The sequence below is a fragment of the Astyanax mexicanus genome, chromosome 15 (assembly GCF_023375975.1).
Source record: "Astyanax mexicanus isolate ESR-SI-001 chromosome 15, AstMex3_surface, whole genome shotgun sequence".
Taxonomy (NCBI): domain Eukaryota; kingdom Metazoa; phylum Chordata; class Actinopteri; order Characiformes; family Acestrorhamphidae; genus Astyanax; species Astyanax mexicanus.
The window spans coordinates 3,594,824-3,616,484 of record NC_064422.1 but is presented as its reverse complement, the minus strand read 5'-3'; the positions used below and the strand labels follow the sequence as shown (position 1 = coordinate 3,616,484).

The 21,661-nt window shown below is 38.5% G+C and overlaps 1 protein-coding gene across 2 annotated transcripts; it reads right to left on the bottom strand.

Annotated features, from left to right (window-relative positions):
• Nucleotides 1-922: 922 nt before the first annotated feature.
• Nucleotides 923-20,212, bottom strand: atp2a1l (ATPase sarcoplasmic/endoplasmic reticulum Ca2+ transporting 1, like). Of its 2 annotated transcripts, XM_049464808.1 has the most exons (24): nt 19,919-20,212; nt 18,894-18,911; nt 18,691-18,773; nt 16,620-16,724; nt 15,710-15,848; nt 14,404-14,484; nt 14,237-14,322; nt 13,455-13,752; nt 12,559-12,725; nt 12,196-12,284; nt 11,740-11,842; nt 11,369-11,500; nt 10,536-10,652; nt 10,208-10,426; nt 9,955-10,066; nt 9,171-9,394; nt 8,484-8,704; nt 8,191-8,393; nt 6,768-6,853; nt 6,524-6,657; nt 5,500-5,617; nt 5,280-5,397; nt 4,240-4,283; nt 923-1,418 (listed from the first exon to the last, which is right to left on the bottom strand). In XM_049464808.1, the coding sequence occupies exons 1-23, from the start codon at nt 20,034-20,036 to the stop codon at nt 4,279-4,281; spliced, it is 2,976 nt and encodes a 991-aa protein (XP_049320765.1). In that variant the 5' UTR covers nt 20,037-20,212; the 3' UTR covers nt 923-1,418; nt 4,240-4,278. The 2 variants fall into 2 exon arrangements, with proteins under 2 accessions (XP_049320765.1, XP_022525100.2); XM_022669379.2 differs by lacking the exon at nt 4,240-4,283.
• Between the last annotated feature and the right edge of the window lie 1,449 nt (nt 20,213-21,661).

Here is a 21,661-nt window from a genome sequence, read left to right as displayed (position 1 = left end):
GGAAGGTGAAAGAGAACAAGTTGTCTAACACAGTAAAAGGACGTAGAAACTATGATACTCCCTCCACCATGCTTCACAGTGTTTTTTTGTTGTTTGTACTAAAAGGTTTTAGAGTTGCACCAACTGTCCATAGAACACTTTTCCAGGATGGATGAGGAAAATGTTTTTATTGGTCCTTTTATGTATCATGATCATGATCATGTACCATATTCATTTAATATTAGTGGACAAATAAACAAATCAATATTTTTTAGAGTGTGCACAGTGTTCTGTATGTTCTCAGCTTTTATGTTTTTTAGGTAGAGCAGTAACTTTTCCTCCACTTGTACAACATTGACAAATAATAGAGTGATGTACACCCATAAATTTAGCAGTGCTTTTGTCACTTTGTGCAGCTCTACAGCACATATTCTGAGGCATTCTAACAGTGAAGCACTGCTTATATTAATCAATCTTTCTAGAGAAGATTTATCAGTAACTAGGTTTTGTGTGTTTTATATCTAACGGCTAAGGGACGGGCACAAGCCACACTTGCAAGCTCATCTCCTGTTTTAAACACATTTTGCCAATTAGCTCTTGGAAAAATCAATAGCATAGATATTCACTTTTTTCCAGCCTGCACTGCAAATGTTTAAGTAATGTGCTCTATTAAAGACATACTACTGTTTGTTTGCCTTTACCTTTAAGATTTTCAATCATTTTAAATGATGACATCAGTGCAGATGCAGATGCAAATCATTCCAAAAGATTCCTTATTTTTGTACGATTAACATTAGCATTATTGTAGAAGTGTTTCCTGACCCTTATGTTCTGAATCAAAGGGCTAGCTGCAATAGCCATTACTCAACACTACTTTAATTGTTTGACCACTTTAAAGTGACTACAACCACAGTGAATGACAGAGAGACGTACTTCCCAAAAGTAAACAGAGGAGAAAATATGTATTTATTTGAAATATGAAAATATTTTCTGGGGAAAAATGTACTAATGCTAAAGTTCACACTAATGCTAATTACTCTGCTTTAATGACAAGAGAAGACAGCATATATGAAAGGAAAAACAAGGAAGAAGAGTGTACAAGTTTAACAAAAAATGTAACTTTAATACATTTATCAGCTTTAAGAATAAACTTACTTATCATTCAAGCACTAATTTGGAACCATTAACCTATATATTAATTTAATCTTTCCATAAAGAGTTTCGGTTGTACTTTTTTTTATTCTTTCAGTCAGTTTTTATAGATTTTTTCATGATTTTCCTGTGTTTTGTCCTCTCTCTCTCTTTCCGCTCCGTGGGTGGATTTGTTAGAGCTCGTCTCTGACTCAGTGTGATCCCTTGCTTCCTCCTCCTCCTCCTTTTCTCATCGTTGTCTCCATCGCTCCCCTCTCACTCCACCGGGGCTAGATATCAAACTTTACCTGGATGGAGAGAAAACATGTGCAGTTTTAATTGGGCTTATGGCGTATCTGTTGATCGGTAATGCAGGCTGGCAGACGAGGGTGGCGTTTGAGTACCTGGACAAGTTTCAGCAGAGCTCTGAGGACTTTCCTGTGCTTCTGTGTGACTACAGATACTTAAGAAACCTTGTGCAATGTAATATAATTTATTCATGCAAATCAACACAAATAGATGGCTACCAGTGTCTAAAGGTGTTGTCAGTAGGGTCAAAATCAATATATCGCAATATATGGTATTGGTTTCATTTATATGTGGCATCAAATATGGAAGCTTTTTTTTTTTAAACATAGGCGCTCTAAGACTTACCACCTAATTAGACTTACTAAAGTTACTGTTTCATTACTCCACGTGGTGGCCCTATAATCACATCAATAGGTTAAACCTTTGGTGAAGATTATTGGTTGTTAAATTCTGTGAAACTGTTCTTATTTATTTACGAGTAATTTGTCCTCATCAGTAACACAGATGCTGTGAAGTATCGCAGAGAATCGTTTTATGATATATCAAATAACATAAAATCAACGTTATTGTGAGCAAAGTATAGTTATAATATCGTATAGTGAGATGCTCTTAGAAGAATAAAGGATATCGAAAGCAGCCAAACAGCTACACATTATACAGCTACAGAAGCTATAGAGCCGAGCATGCATTCACAAGTGTGGACCCTGCAGAGTGACCGGCATTCCAATGTAAAATAGTGGTGGGGAGTTTAGGTCCTCAGAGTGAAGATTTTTTATTTTAGAAACCTTGCTTCAGTTTAAATGCTAAGGAAATACTTGTGGAAGTATTCCCACTACACTTCTGCCTTGTGACACACTGAATATGCATGCAGCCTGTTTCAGTGTACCATGCATGCATACGTTTTCTTGTAAATGCAAGGTCTGTTGTTCACCATTATATTCTGTGTGATATATTTAACTGGACATCAGTAACCACTCGTAGACGCACTGGTGTATGTTTATCTATAAAGCAATACTCTGTCCTCTGGTTTAGCTCAGCTTGACCACATCCATGCATTCGCTCCACCTGTGCATGCTCAGAGCTCACAGACACCCCCTTCAGGGAAAGCGGTGAACAGCAGTGAACGCAGGACAACAATAACTAGGGGCCAGTTGTTCAAAAAATGTAATCCGGATCAAAATTATCCAGATTTGGTAATCACATTTTTTGCTATCCAGGATCAGGTGATCTGTCTTACTTTTAAGCCAGTTTTTCAAAGCAATTTTGGATTGGATCAACCTGATCCAGAAACACAGTTTTCAGGATTACCTAATCCGGATTACTAGCTATGTAAAAAACAGATAGAAGAACCAACAGGGGTTGATGACTCCTTTTCTTGCAGTAACAAGATACTGCTTATTGCAAAACAATACGAGCAATCGAGCGTTTAAATGGAGTTCTGCAGAGACGCTTTGCATGCCTTAACTATTTGCGAGGGAGCATGCAACATAACACTTGCATGTATTGTCCTGCACAACGTTGCTACCAGACGCAGTGTCCCTCTCTGTGATGTTTATGATGCACCTGAGCCTGTTGAAGAACCAGAACAAACTCTGGTGTTCTTTGCAATTGTTCGAAATTATTTTTGACAGCTTCATATCTGATGAATGTTTCCTTGACATTAATATACAGTGATGAATGACAGTGACGTAGATGAAAAAATGAATGTATTATTTTTGTTTGTTATTGAAATCTTTTGGGGGGTTTATTTAATGGGGTCAAGATTGTTTTTATTTTTACTTTACTACAGTAAAAGGCTTAATTGGTAGCCTATGTCTACTTTATCACTGTAATGGTTAAACAGGTCAAGTGCAAAATAGAAATAAAAGTATATACACTAAATCAGGGGTCACCAACATGGTGCCCGCGGGCACCAGGTAGCCCGCAAGGACCTTATGAGTAGCCCGCAGACCTGGTCTAAAAATAGCATTTTTGTTGCTATTCTTTTTTTTTTTAAATCACAGTTGCATTGGTGTAATTTTAGATTATATTAGATTAATATTAGCTTAGAGATAGCCTATAGTTTATATATTATTATACAATATAATGTAATATAATATGTAATATTATATTAAAATATAATATAATATAAAATGTAAACAATTGCAGAGATTTATAAAAATAGTGTTGCATATTGATATGTGTCTTCACATAGATGAATGTCATTAATTATTAATAATAACATATAATTAAAGGTAAATTGAGAAAAGTTGTAATTTCATGAGTGTGTATCAAACTGGTAGCCCTTCGCATTAATTGGTACCCAAGAAGTAGCTCTCAGGTTCAAAAAGGTTGGTGACCCCTGCACTAAATTGTACAAATACATTTTTTTTTACTTTAAAACTTTGATTTTAAAGTTTTACTACATTTTCTTCCTGAAATCCACCTTGAAATCCTACCCCTTGTTGGGATCAGGGTAATCCTGTTTTTTTGGATCAAAGTTATCCAAATCCTACTGAAAGTTTGATCCATTTACAAACTAGGATTGGATTACATGATCTGATCCGATTTCAGAATGCTTCTTTCCCTTTTGAACAACCCGTTTTCCAGATTTGATCCAATCCGATAATCAAAATCCGATCAGATTACCTTTGAACAACTGGCCCAAGGTTTTAACACTAGACTAATTTCAGCTATTTCATTCAGTCACACACAAATACACACACACTTGCTCTCACTCTCTCTTTCATACACACACATACAAACATACACACACCTACACACAGACATACAATTGTGCAAACAGAGAGCGAAGGCTGTGGGCAGACGTTTGTTGTGTACCTTGCTTTTGTTACTTGGTAACTGAGGGAGGAAACTGGTTTAGGCTGGAAGTGAATAGGAGAAGTGAAGTTAGTGAAGAGAGGAGATGAAATGGGTCAGAGAGTTAAACATGAGAGAGAGAGAGAGATGAGGATGGAGATTACATGGAGATTAGATCACATAATTATTATAATTAATGATTATTAGAAAACGGATCAATGAAGAGCCCATATCATAAAAATTTATTTGTTTTTCTTCCATTTCTGAATTAGGCATTTATATATAGCGTGTAAACATATGAACATATAGCGTGTATATAGAATTTAATTGGAAAAAATACAGCCCATTTTTAAAGAATTGATTTTTATAATGTCCTGTGTTTTATTTCCAATTTAACTATTCATTGCAATGTACATTAATAATTTAAGTTTTAATGCATTTCTATTAAATGCTAGTGAACTGTACTAATTATAATAAATTAAAAGTAATTATATGTAAAGTAAAGTAAATAATATTATCATTATTATTAATCGTGATTAACTAGCTAGCTAGCGTTATTGTACACTGTAAGATCAAGCATCATATTCATTTGTTAACTGGATGTGTTCTTGTAATCCATATTTTATTTAGGTGAAATCAAAAAGAAGGTTCAAAACAAATATATTTTACCTATAATTTGAAGTTGAATTATTGTGCAAAGCAATCAATATTGCAAAAAAAATTAAAATAATAAAACAGATTTCCTGAAACCATTTAAATAAATATAATTTACACCAGGCTTTCAGTGCAGTAACAAAAACCAGACTGTCACATTTTAAATGGTGAAGGAAAAATGATTTATATGATATGGACCCTTTAAGTGTGAGGGCTTTGATATAAACATGTTCATATAATAAATAGTCTCTTCAATAAATATTAGACATTATATATACAGTTAGATATTATATATTAGTGACATGTTAAACATTTTAATTAATCAATTCATTCCATATGTTAAGCATTTAATGAAAATATGAATTGTAATCAGCTGCTTGGTCTGCACACGTATCAGTCAGTCTTACCCTCCAGGTAGTTGCGGGCAACGAACTTCAGCACCTCATCAATGAGGATGACGGGGAAGGAGAGTTTGAGCACCACCATCCACTGTTCCACATTCAAGTGAGTCAGCTTGAAGATCATCTGGAGGAAGTTGAATGAGAGAGGTTTCAGTGAGGCCGATCATTTTATAATAAAACTTAATCCAAACAAGCTGAAAGGTTCTCTGCTCTTTGTCTGACTTACGGGCAGGGGGTCCACATAGATGATGAGGAAGTGCAGGGACATGGAGAGGGTCATGGCAGACAACAGCCAGAAATTGCTCCATGGGGGCATGCGGATCAGAGACTGGTTCTCAGACAAGCTGGAAAACAGACACAGGACAGGGTTAATTCAGGGCTGCTATGAAAACTGCTCCATAAAATTATTAGTGGGATCAATAGATTAAAAAAAATCACAACAGAATTTGCTGACTAGTTGCTATTAAACCTTTTCTTCTTTATGAGACTTAGACTTTATTAATGGGTATTTAAATGCAAATAAAATAATCAATGCCATATTGGCAAAATTATATTACAATCAGTGCTGTCTTAAAAATAATAATATTATCATATTAATTACAACATTATTCCGTGATCAAAATCATACTTAGGAATGTTTAAATGCAGGTATTTTTGGAAAAGGGACAAAAATACCTGAGAGCTTTAATGGAGGAACTAAACACTGGTTCCATATTCCACACCTTTAACAACTTGGATAGTACTAAATGGCGGTTTGTTTACATTGCTAAATACTGCAAAAAAAATAAATAAATAAATAAAAAATCTAATACATCTACAGTATTATGCATGATTTATAGGAGGAAGTTGTGTCCGAACTCTGAGATGTAATTAATCTGCATTTTTAAAACATTAATGTCATAAAGTTTGCAGATAAATCACATGTATAATGGGTAATTGATGAATTACAATATATCAAATCGGGAAAAAGGAAAAGAAAATATATTCTCATTGTTCAAAACTTGGTGGGGGGGGTCTGTCTTACAGCTTTTTCTTATTGTTGCTTTTTTGCAATCAATCTATTCAATATCACAATTTATAAATGTCTATTATAAATGTCTAATATTTAATATATATTAAAGCATTATATATATTTTTTGAAATATCTAACACAGTGTAAAGCCTGACTGCTTTGTGCTATTAGTATGAGTTATATACTATAATATAATATAATGTTACAGTGCTCGGTTTCTATGATGATCATTTCTAACCTGTTGAGGGCGTTGCACATCTCGATGGTGACCAGCACAGACAGGGCCATGGTCATGGGGGGAGCGGCCTCAAACACCTCACAATCGACTCCGGTGAAGTCCTCGTTCTCAGGACAGCACTGCATGAAGTGAGACTGCACAGCAGGACAGGGGTATCAGTTAATGTAAAACAAGCCTCTCGCTGTAGTGAACAAGGAACTGTGTCCTGTCTGCTGTCAGCAGAAACACAGGGAGGAAGACTCACCAGCTGATAGTAGGTCACACCTGGACCCTCCTCATCATACAGGAACCAGTGAGCAGCAGCACCAACTGTGGCGGCACCGACGTATCCTATAGAGAAAGAGAGAGGAGGATGCGTGATTAGTCATAAACACAGGAAACCAGTAATACTTCTGTATGGGCTTGTTTTTATACAACCCTGTACCTGTTTAACCCAGACTTTAATAGCTTTCTAGATTTTATATTTATCTTTTTTTTTTAGAAGTTTATTCATATTACTCTATTTAGACTTATTTTACAGTTTATTTACACAGATCACAGAACGTCAAGTAGCTGTTAGCCCCCTCAGACTTTTGCTTGGTGTGCATTTTCTATTTCTACAAGCTTTTTGGCATTAGTAAGAACTAGAAGGAATATAAACTACAGAAAGTTATTTTTTAAAAACTATGTCCTCATATAGTTTATTTTAGTATTTAAAAAAAATCATACATGCCATTTGGGATGTGAAGGACCCAAATAGTCCAAAAACAATATGTTATTCTTCTACAGTTAGTTAATAAATGTATAAATTGATGAGACTTTTTACCTGTGTTTCTGTCTGCTCTGAATATAAAAATGTTTGACTGACTTTCCCGCCATCTCGTTTTACTCAACAGCATCTCCATATGAGGCCAAAAGTTGAACATTTTAAAGAATTAAGAATCAGAAGCAGAAATATCATGTCCCCATATGAGGATGCAGGGTCTCAAAAGGTTATATCATTGAAAAGCAATAAGTACCTGTGTTATTATGGCTAATGCTGGGCTTTTTGCTCGTTCAGAGTGTGGACTGTTTAGTTTAAACCTGTTTTCCACTGATAGTGATAAATTAGTGGCTGTATTTGTACTAAATGCTAGCTAACTAATTAAGGAATTACACAAGATACTGTAGGTGGCAAGTATGTGTAAAATGTAACCTGTTCCGTGGCTTTGGGAGTAATTAATAAAACAGAGATAAAAAGCTTTACATATTTTAATTAATTAGCTAATTGACTCATGTTAACTTTCGTCATATTTTACTAATTAGCTCTTGGTGGATAGTAGAGAAGGGGATGAGTTAAAGCCGCAAATCTGGAGTTTGTTAAGAGACAGAAAGCAGGATTCACTCTTTAATGCCCCAGGTGAGTCAGTATAATGTTTATCAGTTATATTTTCTGACCATTTGAGGCTAAATTTGTAAATAAAATGTGATCAAAACTTTATTATTCCATTTTTTCATTTAGCTTGAAAAGGAAATTGCATTTCATCCATTTTCCAAAACTTATTTTTTATTTCTTCTCCTCACAATTAGAATTTTAGGTAAATTTTCATTGTCAATGATCCCCTGATTTGATCCTGGTGAATATTTTTTTCAGGGCATTTGAGCTACACATCTGGAGTTGAGAACAACTATTTCTAGGCAATACCTACCGCCAATGGCCAGGTATCTGAAGAACAGCCAGCCAGAGATGAGGGGCTCTTTGGGGGAGCGAGGAGCCTTGCCCATGATGTCCAGATCGGGGGGGTTGAAGCCAAGGGCGGTGGCAGGCAGACCGTCAGTAACCAGGTTCACCCACAGCAGCTGCACGGGGATCAGAGCTTCAGGCAGGCCAAGAGCAGCGGTCAGGAAGATACTGAGAGAGGAACCCAGAAAACATGTGTCACTCATCCATCCTCAAACACACACAACAATCTGTGCATCATCAGTCACAGCGGATCCTCACCAAACGACCTCTCCGACGTTGGAGGAGATGAGGTAGCGGATAAACTGCTTCATGTTGTTGTAGATAGCTCTGCCTTCCTCAACAGCAGCCACAATGGAAGAGAAGTTGTCGTCGGCCAGGACCATCTCAGAGGCTGACTTGGCAACAGCAGTGCCAGAGCCCATGGCAATGCCAATCTCTGCTTTCTTCAAAGCGGGGGCATCATTCACACCATCACCGGTCTGGATGGAGGAGGAGAATACGGTGTTATTCCACTGTTTAAATCTTTAAAATAGCAGAGATAATAGGTACACTAATATCATAGCTAAGATCCACTTCTATCACATACTTATGAAAGTCCTTGTATCTCATACAGCACTATTAGGGATAAATACATTGTGCTATGTGAGCTGTAAGCCTATATATGTTGAATTTATTTACAGCAGCTCAGAATATTATGCTTGCTCTTACAGCCTACAACATACAGGCCAGTTAGCTAACCATAATATATGATCTACTGTACAAGTTCACCTAAAGTAGTCAGTCGGGCGACTACACACAGTTGGTGAATGTCAAATGTTCACTTAACCTAAACTTGATTAAAGTTAAGTTTGGAAATATTAAATTTGACATAAACAGACTTGATTTATTTGATTTCGAAGTAATTGTGAGTTAACAGTGTGAGATCTATGTGTAAAAGTCACTCACCATGGCAGTGATCTCATCGTAGCCCTGCAGGAACTCTACAATCTTGGACTTGTGGGAAGGCTCAACACGGGCGAAGCAGCAGGCACGGGTCACGGCTTCACTCTGCTCAGCACGAGGCAAGTCATCAAACTCACGGCCAGTGTAAGCCCTGCCGGTAACGTCCTCATCCTCATTGAAGATGCCAATACGACGGCAGATAGCAACAGCGGTACCCTTGTTATCACCTGAGGGTTAAGAGTTTAGGGATGTTAAGGAGGAGGTTTTCAGGAAAAGTGGCAAAATACATTATATAAAATAGTATCCACTGTCCTAGCAAACCCAGAAATTAACCCTCTGGAGTCTGAGGCCTTTCAGACACAGGTAGTCTGAGCTTCTGTGACATTTTTGGAAATTACACCTACCTAAATCACTTGTTCCCAAAGTGCAACACACGCTTGATTTAGCACTACACCAAACTTAAACTACTCCCAAAAAGTTGTGTCAATAATTTCATGAGTCAAAAAAAATGTTTCAATAAATTTATAATATTTACAAAGTTGCAAAAATAATGTGAAGAAAAAAACATTGTAAACATTTCTACTAGGACTTCTAGGACAAAAACTATATAAGTTATTAAAGAATTTTACAGAAGTTCAGTTTATCCACCCCATGGGATCAAAGACTCAGAAGGGTTACGTGGAACATAGATGTTTTTAGGTTTTTAGGTTTTAGATTAAGGGACAATAAAGCAGATAGTGATGGGGAGTCGGGGAGATGATGAGAGGAAGAAGAGTAACATGTGTACCAGTGATCATGATGACACGGATGCCAGCAGCCCTGCAGAGCTCAATGGAGCCTGTGACCTCTTTACGAGGGGGATCCAGCATACCCACACAGCCGACGAAGGTCAGGTCAGTCTGAGACAGAAAGAGGAAACAGAAAGTCAGTGAGGAGTATTGTGCCATGTGCTGTCTGCATTAAATTAGAAACCTTATGATTCTCTGATAAAATTTGGTTTAATATCTGAGAGGCCTTCATGCTATTTCTAGTCCTCACACCTCGTAGTCAGCGAATTTGGTGGAGTCATCCAGCTTCATCTCCTCAACCTTCAGGGGGGTGTCACGGGTGGCCAGAGCCAGGCAACGGAGAGTGTCACGGCCGGTACCCCACTCCTTAATGATGGTCATGATCTTGTCCTTGACTGGGGCAGTAAGGGGAACACGGGTGGCGCCAACACGCACATAAGCACACCTGTCAATAACACCCTCAGGTGCACCCTGTTGGTTAGAGCGGAGAGACCGACGTTACTCTCAGAAAAGAGATCAGATCCAAGGCTTGTCTGACAGGAGAAAAAGAAAAAGATAGAAAGAGAGAAAGAGATCTCACCTTCACAAACATCTTGCTGCCGCTGTCTCCCTTGGTGGGTGTGCAGTACACGGACATGGACTTCCTGTCACGAGAGAACTCCAGGGTGAAGTTCTTCTTCATCAGTTGCTTAATCACCTGCAGGGGAGGAGATAGAGCTACATGACCACCAGTCTTCACCTATACTGTTCTGGTCTGGCGTTATCACACAAAAATGACAGCGTTTTAACCCCTCCAGACCCTTTTTTAAATGTTTTATTGCACATAACCCCAGACCATGAACCAGCTAATGAACAAGCTTACAAGCCAGCAAAACAGTAGCTTAGCTTTTAAACATTTTGGTAACATCACTGCAACATCACTTTTGTCTGTTTTTTAAGTTTTAGTTTTGGGAATGTTATTTTGAATGATTCTATAACATTAGTATTTGACTAGCTAGGAATGCTATGTGAGAAATGTTCTAATAATATTGTGATACAAATTATGTCACACGTATTCAGAACATGCCTGGAACATTATTTCTGTAACATTACAGGCTAGCCTTCTCTGAACCTTTTAAAAATGTTGCTAAACATTCTTACAATGTTCTCTGTTGGTTTAAAGCCGCCATTTTTCGCTTCAGACATAAAAGGACATCCTGACACTTTTTACTTACTTTTGAATAAAAATGTTAAAAACTGACATCCAATGCAATGGACATTATAATATATTAATATATATATATATATATATATATATATATATATATATATATATATATATATATATATATATATATATATATATATATATATATATTCAGGTCTGAAAGGGTTAAAGCTAACAACAGAAAAAATTGTACAGTCTTGACTCACAGTGCAGCAGGCGTTGGCTCTCTCAACGGGGCCGAGGTTGCGGACGTTGCTCTTGAACACGTTCATCTTCTCAACCAGGCAGCACAGGGCAGTCTCAGTGGCCTCACCAACCTTCTCATAGATCTTCTTAGACTATGGGGAGCATGAGTGGTGGAAATAGCAGTCAAGAGGAATAAGAACATTAATGTGTTACTAAAGTAAAAAAAGCACAATAAGTCTAAGGTACCTACTCATCACATATGTGGTTACTTGATGTTTAAATATATTAACTATGTTAATTGAAAGTTTAACCTAGTGTATTTTCTCACTTAGAAGCTATTGTTTTCAATAAAGGAGTGATATAAATATGTACTTGTACTTAGGTCTCTTACCTCATTGTAGTCCAGGGAGGAATCGTTGCAGAGGGCGCAGATGGTGGCCAGCTCGACGAGTCCATCGTACTGGCTGCAGTCAACTTTAGAATCGCCCTTGGTACTGTTAGAGCAAATATCAACACATTTTACTCTTTTGTTCAGACACACACTCTATTAAAACAGTGAGTACAGTACTGTTAGTAACACGATGCACTGAGTAGTAAGTCATCAATGTCCGATGAGTAGAGCTGGGCGATATGGTAAAAAAAAAAAAGTGTAGTGATTTTAATTTAGCTTTTGCACCATATCATCCAATTAATCAGGACTAATTACACTCTCTGTAATGATGTGAACAGTTGGGTCATTGTTCCTTAAGCACAATATAATAATGTTTTGTCATATTGCTCTTTACATTTACTGGAGAGTGTAGAGTATAGTGTGTGTGTGCATACATGTGTGAGAGGATGTACTTACACCTCGCCCTCAGGGGTGTATTTGGAGCCAGAGATGTCGAAGGTTTCCAGGTTGACGTGATCGCCATCTACTTTGTCAATGATGAACATCTGTTGAGATGTTAAAGCAAAGGTTTAGTTCACAAATCGACAACTAAATGCCATGAACATCACATGTTCCTGTTCTCTGTATTGTGAACTGGGCTTTTGATTCTCTTTCTTGTTTTTATAAAATGTATTGAGTTTGTAGACTGTATAAGTCTATATGGCTCAGTCAGGAGCTCAGTGGATACAGTGCAGGAAGATATCCAGGCAAAGCCTAATATATTGCTTAAATTTGTTTCCCCAGGAGTTCTGATAAGGAAGGGAAGGCCATGTAACACACCTTGGTCACACACATCTGGTTGGTGGTAAGGGTGCCAGTCTTGTCTGAGCAGATGACGGAGGTGCAGCCCAGGGTCTCCACAGAGGGCAGAGAGCGGACAATGGCGTTCTTCTTGGCCATACGGCGGGTACCCAGAGCCAGGCAGGTGGTAATGACAGCGGGCAGACCTGCAAAGTGGAGGATTCAAATATATTATATAGTGGAATAATAGGAAATGGAAACATAACATTTAGCAATGTTGTGAAAAGGTTCCAGGAAGGGTAGCCTGTTATGTTACAGAAACAATGTTCCAAAAACATACTGAAAACTTAAAAAAATAATAACTGCATAACAACGATGCTAAAATGTTTTTCACAAAATGTTGCCAGCTAGATCAATACTAACAGCATTATGGAAATGTTAGAAGTAACATTCCCAAAACTAAAAAGTAAAACACAGAGAGAAGTGATGTTGCAGCATTGTTACCAGAATGTTAAAAATGTTCTATAAAAACATTCTAAGACCATCCAGAAAACTTGTTAGATGTAGATCTACGTAACGTTCAGTAAATGTTCTTCTAACCAGAAATTATTAGCTGAGAAGCTTGAAATCTGCAGGAAGGTACATACCCCCCCCACCCCCCCACACTCACACTATCGCTGTCATAAGATCTACAGTTATATAACTATATAACTATAACTCCAGGTGTACCCTGAGTGTCAGGACATTAAACGTGAACGTGTGAATCAGGCCCTGGCTAATTCCCCTCAGGCTGTAGCAGAGAAGAACTAATCCTACTCTTTGAGAAGGTATCCGGCAGCATTCTTGAGAACTGCCAGTTGCAACAGCACTGCACCTTAAATCAGACTTCAAATGTAGGTGTGAAGATGAAGTATTGAAGTATTGCTTGTTCTCACCCTCAGGGATGGCAGCGACGGCAAGGGCAACGGCAATCTTGAAGTAGTACACGGCACCACGGATCCAGGATCCACCATGGACGGGGTCATTGAAGTGGCCAATGTTGATCATCCAGACAGCAACGCAGATAAGGGAGATGACTTTGGAGAGCTGCTCGCCGAACTCATCCAGCTTCTGCTGCAGGGGGGTCTTCTCCTGCTCTGTGGCAGCCATCTGGTCACGGATCTTGCCGATCTCGGTGGAGACACCAGTGGCAATGCAAACACCGATAGCCTTGCCGGCAGCAATGTTGGTGCCCTGGATGGAAGGAAAGACAAGAATGAAATGTACTGAAGGAGAAACTGATACACTGTAAAAGGTCACTAATTTCTCAAATAACTTCATTAGTGAATTTCATGATATCCTAATTATTTTACTTTGTGTAAGTTTAGTAAAGTTGTAATTGAGGATGTTAGACTTCTAAAACTAAATACACTTGAGTAAACTACACTCCACCCTTTCAGCTTCTTTAGCGAGCATGTGCAGAGGAGCAATGCAGGAGAATTTTCCACATAATCAACTTTCACTTTAAATTCAGGAATTCTGAATATTTTGGTAAATTATTTAACCTGTAGTACTTAAATACGAATTCACACTCTGTAATTCATATTTACAGAAGTATATATTAGTTGGTGTATATATTACACGTGTGTGGATGAACAACAAGATCTAGTAGGTAGACAGGTAGAGTGGATGTGAGAAAGTGATAGATGAACAGATTGATGAATTATTGGGAACTCACAGAGAAAAGCATGTTCTTCTTGTCCTGGTTGACGGCTCTGAGGTCGGGGACAGCCTCTGTGTGCTTGATCACACTGACAGACTCACCTGAAAGAGACATGATGATACTTGTCATGAATCATCTCATTATCATGTAAACTTTGGTGGCCAGTTTTTTAAGAGACCTACCGGTAAGGATAGACTGGTCAACACGCAGGGTGGTGGAACGGATGGCGGTGATCCTGATATCAGCAGGGACTTTGTCACCAACTGGGGATAAAGAAGCAAAAGAGCTTTTAGTATAACAGAGACAACGTATGAAACATGCCAGTGAAATAGTTTTAGATAATAGTTTACATTACATCACATGACATAATATTTAGCTTTTATCCAAAGTGATTTTAAATAATGATGTACATTTAGCAATAGAGGACATATTAACTAGGATCTAAAGGAGGCCAAGGGGAAATAGTGGGATAGAAGAGAAAAGGAAGGGGTGCAGGAAATGAGGTTAGAAGTAGTTTGTTTCTTTGGGGTGTTAGGAGAGTAAGTGCTTTGAAGAGCTCTCTCATCAGGAGTTTCTTAAAGAGGGACACTCCTGCTCTGGTAGTGGAAGATAATTTGTTCCACCATTGAAAATTGGAATTTTTGTTATTAGAAAGATAACAAGAAAGATATTTTATTTGTTACAGCTTGTTAGCTAGCCTTAAGCTAAAGTGTAGCACTGGGAACATTTAAACTAGGATGCTGTTTAAATGTACCACTTCAGTCTGAATTGCTTAAGTAGAAATAAGTAAGTGTCTAGCATGCTATTAACTTAGCGATTTCTCTTTACAGACTTGTAATGATCTTGAAATAACATAATTCAATGAATTCACAGCTGTTTGGTTTTTTTTTTTCATAAAAATTAAGTTGCTAACTATCGGTGTATGTTTGGTTGGACCTTTACAGTGTTGGCCTATTTTTTTTTTTTTATTATTATTTTATTATTTTTTATTGAGCGGCACGAGGCGTCTGTGAGCGGATGAATCAGAACCTGGCTGCTGTGCTTTCCTCTGAGCGAGCTAGCAGCAGCTCAAAAAAGGGACCCTCCAAGGGTCGCAGGTGCCACCGGTGATAGGGACGCACAAAGGGTTGGGACAATTGGATAGCCAAATTGGGAGAAAATGGGGAAAAATCAGAAATAAAAAAAAAAAAAGAAGGAGAGAGCGAGTAAGAAGGAAGGGAAGCAGCAGGTGTCTGTGATGTATTTATACTCGAGATTTTGTTTTCCTTCTCTCAGCATGTTTCACAGTCATTGCTCTCCCCACTATGGTTCACCTGCTCCTTCCCTCCCTCCCTCACGCTCTTTAAATAGCCTGTAAGCCTGAGGGCTCAGTGACACATGCTCTACTAGCATGCTAGCATCTCACAGGCAGCTGCATGACTGCCGTACACAATGGGTCAATGATAACGACAACATATCCAAAGAGTCAGAAACAAAGCAGCATCTCACCAGACACCTCCACAATGTCGCCGGGGACAATCTCCCTGGCCTTGATCCTCTGCACGCTCTTTCTGTCAGATCGGTAGACCTTGCCCATCTCAGGCTCATACTCCTTCAGAGCCTCGATGGCGCTCTCAGCGTTACGCTCCTGTTACACAACCAAAGAAACTCATATTGAATCTTAGAACTCAAGAACTCAAATCTGGTCACTGATTTACCTGCTTATTCTTCCTAAGTTAAGGGTATTAAGAAGAGCTTATTTAGCTTTTGTTGGAGTAACTGTCTCCACTATCCAGTAAAAAAGTTTTTTGATTTTATTCAGTGAGAAGCACTAGTGATGGTAAAGTCATGAAATTTAAAGATGACCACCCCAACTCATCCCATCCAAAACTAATACATGGAGCAATAACTCCAGAAAACACAGTTCTACTGCGCCACAGCTGACAGGTTTATTTATCTACTCCATAGAGTTGTATTCTATTGGAAATACTTCTGTACAGGGACTAAATATTGCAGATTGCAAATAATTATATGTTAGCAAATCAAATCCTCTTAATGTAGACTATATATCTAATATTTATCATTTTGAGATTATTAAATGGTTATTAAAAGAATAATTCACTTATTTAAAAATGTCATGCCCTTATCTACTAAACTAAAACTAAAACTTATTGTATTGGCAGATAACTATGCTTATTTCAAGAAATAACTTTTAATTTATCTTAAAACAATCAAAAATATCTGTCTATACTATGGAATAGACATTTTCTGTAGGTTATTTTCTATTATATATTCTAATATTGTCATATTCTAATACAATTCTGAAAGCAATACACGTATGAGACATTTCAGATATTTAAACTAGATTTAAGAAAATTTAACTGGCTAAGGACATATGTGTGTATCTACAAATGCTGACCTGCCACACACCAACGACAGCATTGGCAATGAGAATGAGCAGAATGACAAAGGGCTCAACGAAGGCTGTGACGGTCTCCTCACCCTCCTCAAACCAAGCCAGCACCTGTAAAAAGAGAGGGAAGGGTCAGAAGAACAGAAGATCTGCATTACATCTATCACAATTCTCTTCACAACACTGGTAATGAACTGGGAATTTAAAAATTGCAATAAAAAGGGGCTTCTACAGATTCTTTGACGTATCAGTTATTGTAAGTCAGTTCATTAAGGGTTAATGAGGTGCCAGTGATTTTACAGTGAAGGCGGTTCTAGAGAAGTTGTTGAGCTTGTGCCCTCAGGAAGGCTTTGAGAGAGATTGGAAAAAAAGTAAAGTAGCTGGTTCTGGTATAACATTGAGCCCATTTAGCTCAGGGAGGCCTGGTTAATTTGCTTAAAAGTTGGATCAAAGTAGAGATTATTAATTATCAATTATAATGATAATCCAGTATCACAATTGGGAACACTGATTCTTATTGGAAAATTGAGGGGTATAGATGCTTATCAAGAGTTTTGGTAGTCAATTCTGTTTCTGGAGTGCTAGAGACCAGTGTGTTTGTAATTTGCTTGATCCAACATATTAGTTTAAACCAGTAATGAATTGCTAAGTTAAATCAGTTGATTTGAACTTTTGACCTTCTGGGACCAGATTCTTGACCTGGTCACTCTTATGAAGCATTGCTTCATGTTCAGGATCTCTAAAAACTGTTGTGCTTTAAAGATGAGCGTGTTACATTCAAGGGCATCTAGAATAGATTTGAATTCCCAGATTTGCTGCCATACTGAAAACACCTGTTCCAAAACACCATTGCACATCAGTAGTACTAGATAGTAGTCACAAACCCTGTGGCTAACACTGACACAACCCCCCCCCCCTCCCCCATTTGGTTCCTTTACACCCTGTACCTTTTCTTGGGCACTCTGTCCCATCTTCCTTCAGTCCTGACCTTTGCTGAGAGATTAAGTTTCTCTCTGCAGTTTGAGTCTTTCTTAAAATAAACTCCTCCCCCCTATCGCCCCTCTCCTTGCTCCTTAATATTCTCCTTCTAAGGCCATTGCGACAGCTGTCCACAACGTGAGGAGGAGGCCAGAAGCAATCGATACCCCTTCGTGCCCAATCCTAATGCCCTAACACCCCTAAACCCCCCTTGCTGCAGAACCCTGAATCTTGTCACACTGCCAAATGAAGCAACTCTATTAAAAAACAAATTGGACGAGGGGGATTCTAATTGGAACAAGCTCCTGAAGCTGAAGTATTGACAAGTTGACGTCGGTTAGCTCTTGAGGAAACTTTAAGAAATATTCAAGTACTGTCGGAACACCAGGAATATGTCCGCCATCTTGGATATGCTTGTATTGCATGGCCCCCAGCTGACACTGTAGTAGCCTATATGTAGTCCAGCCTATAGAAACTATGCCATATTGGCAAGCACACAGTCTGCTGCTTATGCTCTATGCCAAATTGGCAACACCATAGATGGTAGCAATGTATGGTATGCTGGCAGGGAGAAAGTGGTAATGTACACCATGTCACCACAAACTAGTTACATGGCACAAAGTTCAAAGGTCGGCTTCTAAAGAGAGCTATAAAGCTACATGCCTTGAGACAAAAAAGATGGACTAACTGATCAAGTACTCCTGCCTGTTGTTTGAAATCACAGAATTTGGTGTAAAGTAATATAAAGCTATGATGTTACTGACATCAATATTAAAAGTGATCTACAACCATTATGTTTCTGGACCATTAGATCTTTAGATCATTTCCCAGCCTTGGGAAAGATAAAAGTTTGCCGCAAGTTTCAACACATGGTATATGGAACATAAGATTCTGCTTTAATCTTGCTTTGCTAAAAAGTGTAAGGTCTGGATAGACTTGCTTAGAAAAAAAACCTTAGTAAGGTAAGATTTCTTTCTTAATTATTCAGTAAAACCAATTATTGAGAATTTGTGCTCAATCACTGCATTCTCAGTTACTGATTTGTACTGAATGTACAAATTTGTAGATTTTACTCTTATAGACTTTTTTGGTTACTTACAAAAGAGATGCAGGCAGCAAGCAGCAGGATTCTGACCAACAGATCCTCAAACTGCTCAATCACCAGCTCCCAAATGGACTTTCCTGAAAGTGAATTAGGTATGCTATTAGAATCTCAATAAATGATAGAGAGGAATAATGCCAAAACAAGCTCAAAAGACTTAAATTTAGAATTAGATTTAAAAACACAAAATGTCTACATACCTTCCTCAGCTGGCAGCTCTGTGTGGCAAAACATAGAGAGAAACAGAACAACAAAGAGAGAAAGAATAGATTAGTAGTAGTACTGTAATAATGAAATTGTATTTATTTAAAGTGGAACGTGGAAATTATCCATTAGAATTTTATGTTGACTCTACATCTGCCTTCACAAGTATGGGTTTAAATGCAGCAACAACTTCCCAATAAAATGTATATTTTATTTAGTTGGGGTCATTATTAAACAGCTATAGGGAATTTGAAAGACATCCTCTTATTGAAATAGTTGTATAATCTGAATGATCTGTGGACTTTCTAAACACAAACAAAGTGGTTTATATAACCAAAATGAGCACAAGCAACTAATGTCATGTTATTAAAGCTCAAATGACAAATAATTTTGTTAGGGTCTTTATACATCTGCCATTAAATCCCGCCTCCTTCTCTACTCGCTTTTAGACATCATGGCTTTGCGATGCCTGTCACATTTCTGAATGCATAGAGCAAGCGTCCTCTAAGAACCACACACCCCTCCCTCCCGCCACTTGTCAGAAATACTCAAGCAGTCGGCCTTCTCAAATCACAGAGCAAGGCCTTTGCGCCATCACCTTCTCCTCCTGCCTGCGGGCTATTTTAAAAGCATGGCTTCTCAACTTCTACTGCACAACCTGTTGATGTCACTTCACAAGTGACACAAGTCTCACCCAAGGACTGGATGTTAAAGAGGATCATTTATCATTGGCAGATCAGAGCAGATCTTATAATTTTATAAAAGCAGTCGTAACTTCTGCACCACTGTACCAACAGTTCATCAAGTTAAAAGAAGAGAAATCAAACAACTGTAAGAAAATATTCTTCATTAGGGTACTTAAATTTGCCATATCTGTCAACCAGGACATTCTTGTCAATCCTGTCGCCAACTCAAATTCAACTCATCTCCACTCAGCATTCAATGGTTCACTTTCCATCCCTGCTGGGCCTAGCATTTTCCCAATCCCATCCCAATCACCCCGACATGCTTTTGCTCTCACCATTGAAGCCAAACTTGGCCTGGTTCTTCTTGACCTGGTCAGGGCTAAGACCAGTGGTCTCGCTGACCCCGAAGAAAGCCAAAACTTCCTCGGGGTTCTTGGTGTGGGCGTCCTGCATCCTGTTACGGCTGAAGGATCTTCAGGAGTGAAACTGGCTTAAGCCAAACGTGTCTATCCGTGTTTTTTGTTTCGTATTTGTGTCGCTCTTGTTGGTCTCTGTACCAAGAAGACTGTCCCCGTTACTTTGACCCCCTCCTTACAGGAGTGCCGGACTGACAGAAAGAGCGAACGAACTCACGGCTGTGCAACATTTTATACTACCGCCATCCGTCTCATTGGTCCAAAGGGCCAACAGCCACACCCCTGAATTCCAGCATGTTGTGTATGGTTTGGCGGGGAGGGGATTATGACAGATTGTGGGGGTTCGCAAGGCTCAGGGAGTCAGGCTTGGACAGGAACCGGGAGGGCTTTGGGGGGTCGCGGGGTGGGCAAGGCATGCAGAGGGGTTACGCTGAAATGAAAAGGGGAGCTGTTTTTGGAACATGCATGGTCAGTGGAATAAGGAGAGAGTAGAAGGTGAGAGAGTGAGACAGAACAAGGGTGACAGAAAGGGGGGGCACATCCATGAGTGATAGCTCAACTGGCCTCTGCTGAGGAGAGCAAAGGGGGAAGAAGTGGGAGAGCGAAGGAGGTTGGGAAAGATAGAGAGGTGCCTGGAGCTTCATTTAGCACTGAGACTTATAGATCGGTGAATGACGATCGCGCAGTCTTTGCTTATGTCAAGATAATACCCTCGGGATCACAAATTCATTGTAATACCATGTTATATTGTATTATACTCAGTACTTGGACCAATAGACAGCATAGGTACTGCCATAATTACATTATAAAAGCATGGATCATAGTTTGAACAACGGTACTGTAAATGTTAATTTAATGGTAGATGAAATGTTGTAAGATACCAAGAGAAGACAAAGAAAGAAGAAAATAAAATGATGTTAGATGAAGACAGCAGGTATAAGGGTTTGAGTACATTGAGAACAGACTGAACTGTCACCTGATATGGGAGCCTACTTAAGGAAGAAGAGGATCAGGTTTTATTTCTATTTTTTTAGGAGAGAGGGACCCAGTGAAAATGTAAGAGGTTATACACTCAGGCTTAGAGTTGGGCCTAAAGCAGCTACTGCTTATTTTTGCACCAGAGTAGATACTGAGGCATTTACTTATTTGAGGAAATCACAGGGGATTAGAATTTGTTACGAATTTCAGTGCTGCCTGTGTGAAGTAGGAGCACAATTTAAGACTGAAACTTCTCACACTAGAAGAATCGACTTTAGTGTACGTGTGTCTTCATACCTGAAAACTTGCTGACACATTGAAGACCAGCAAAATCATTACACCAAAATTTCTGCACTGTAAGGGCATAAAAAAATCTAAGTGTGTTTTATGTAAAATGTTATACTTTCAAACTATGTACTTTGAGTAGTAGCCACATATACAATTAAATAGGATCTTTGAGTTGAATTAACTTATAATAATTTAGAGTGTAGTCTGTTGCCTTTGGCAATAAGCTTCCATTAGCTTCTGGCCCTGTTTGGCATTTAAACGTTCATCTTTAGAACAAACCACATGTGTCTGAAATTGACTAAAAATCATTAATTCACATAAAGCTATAGAGTGAACAGTATTGAGAGCACAGCCAACACAGAGTTACTGATGCTCAGAAAATGATGCTTGTTCTTA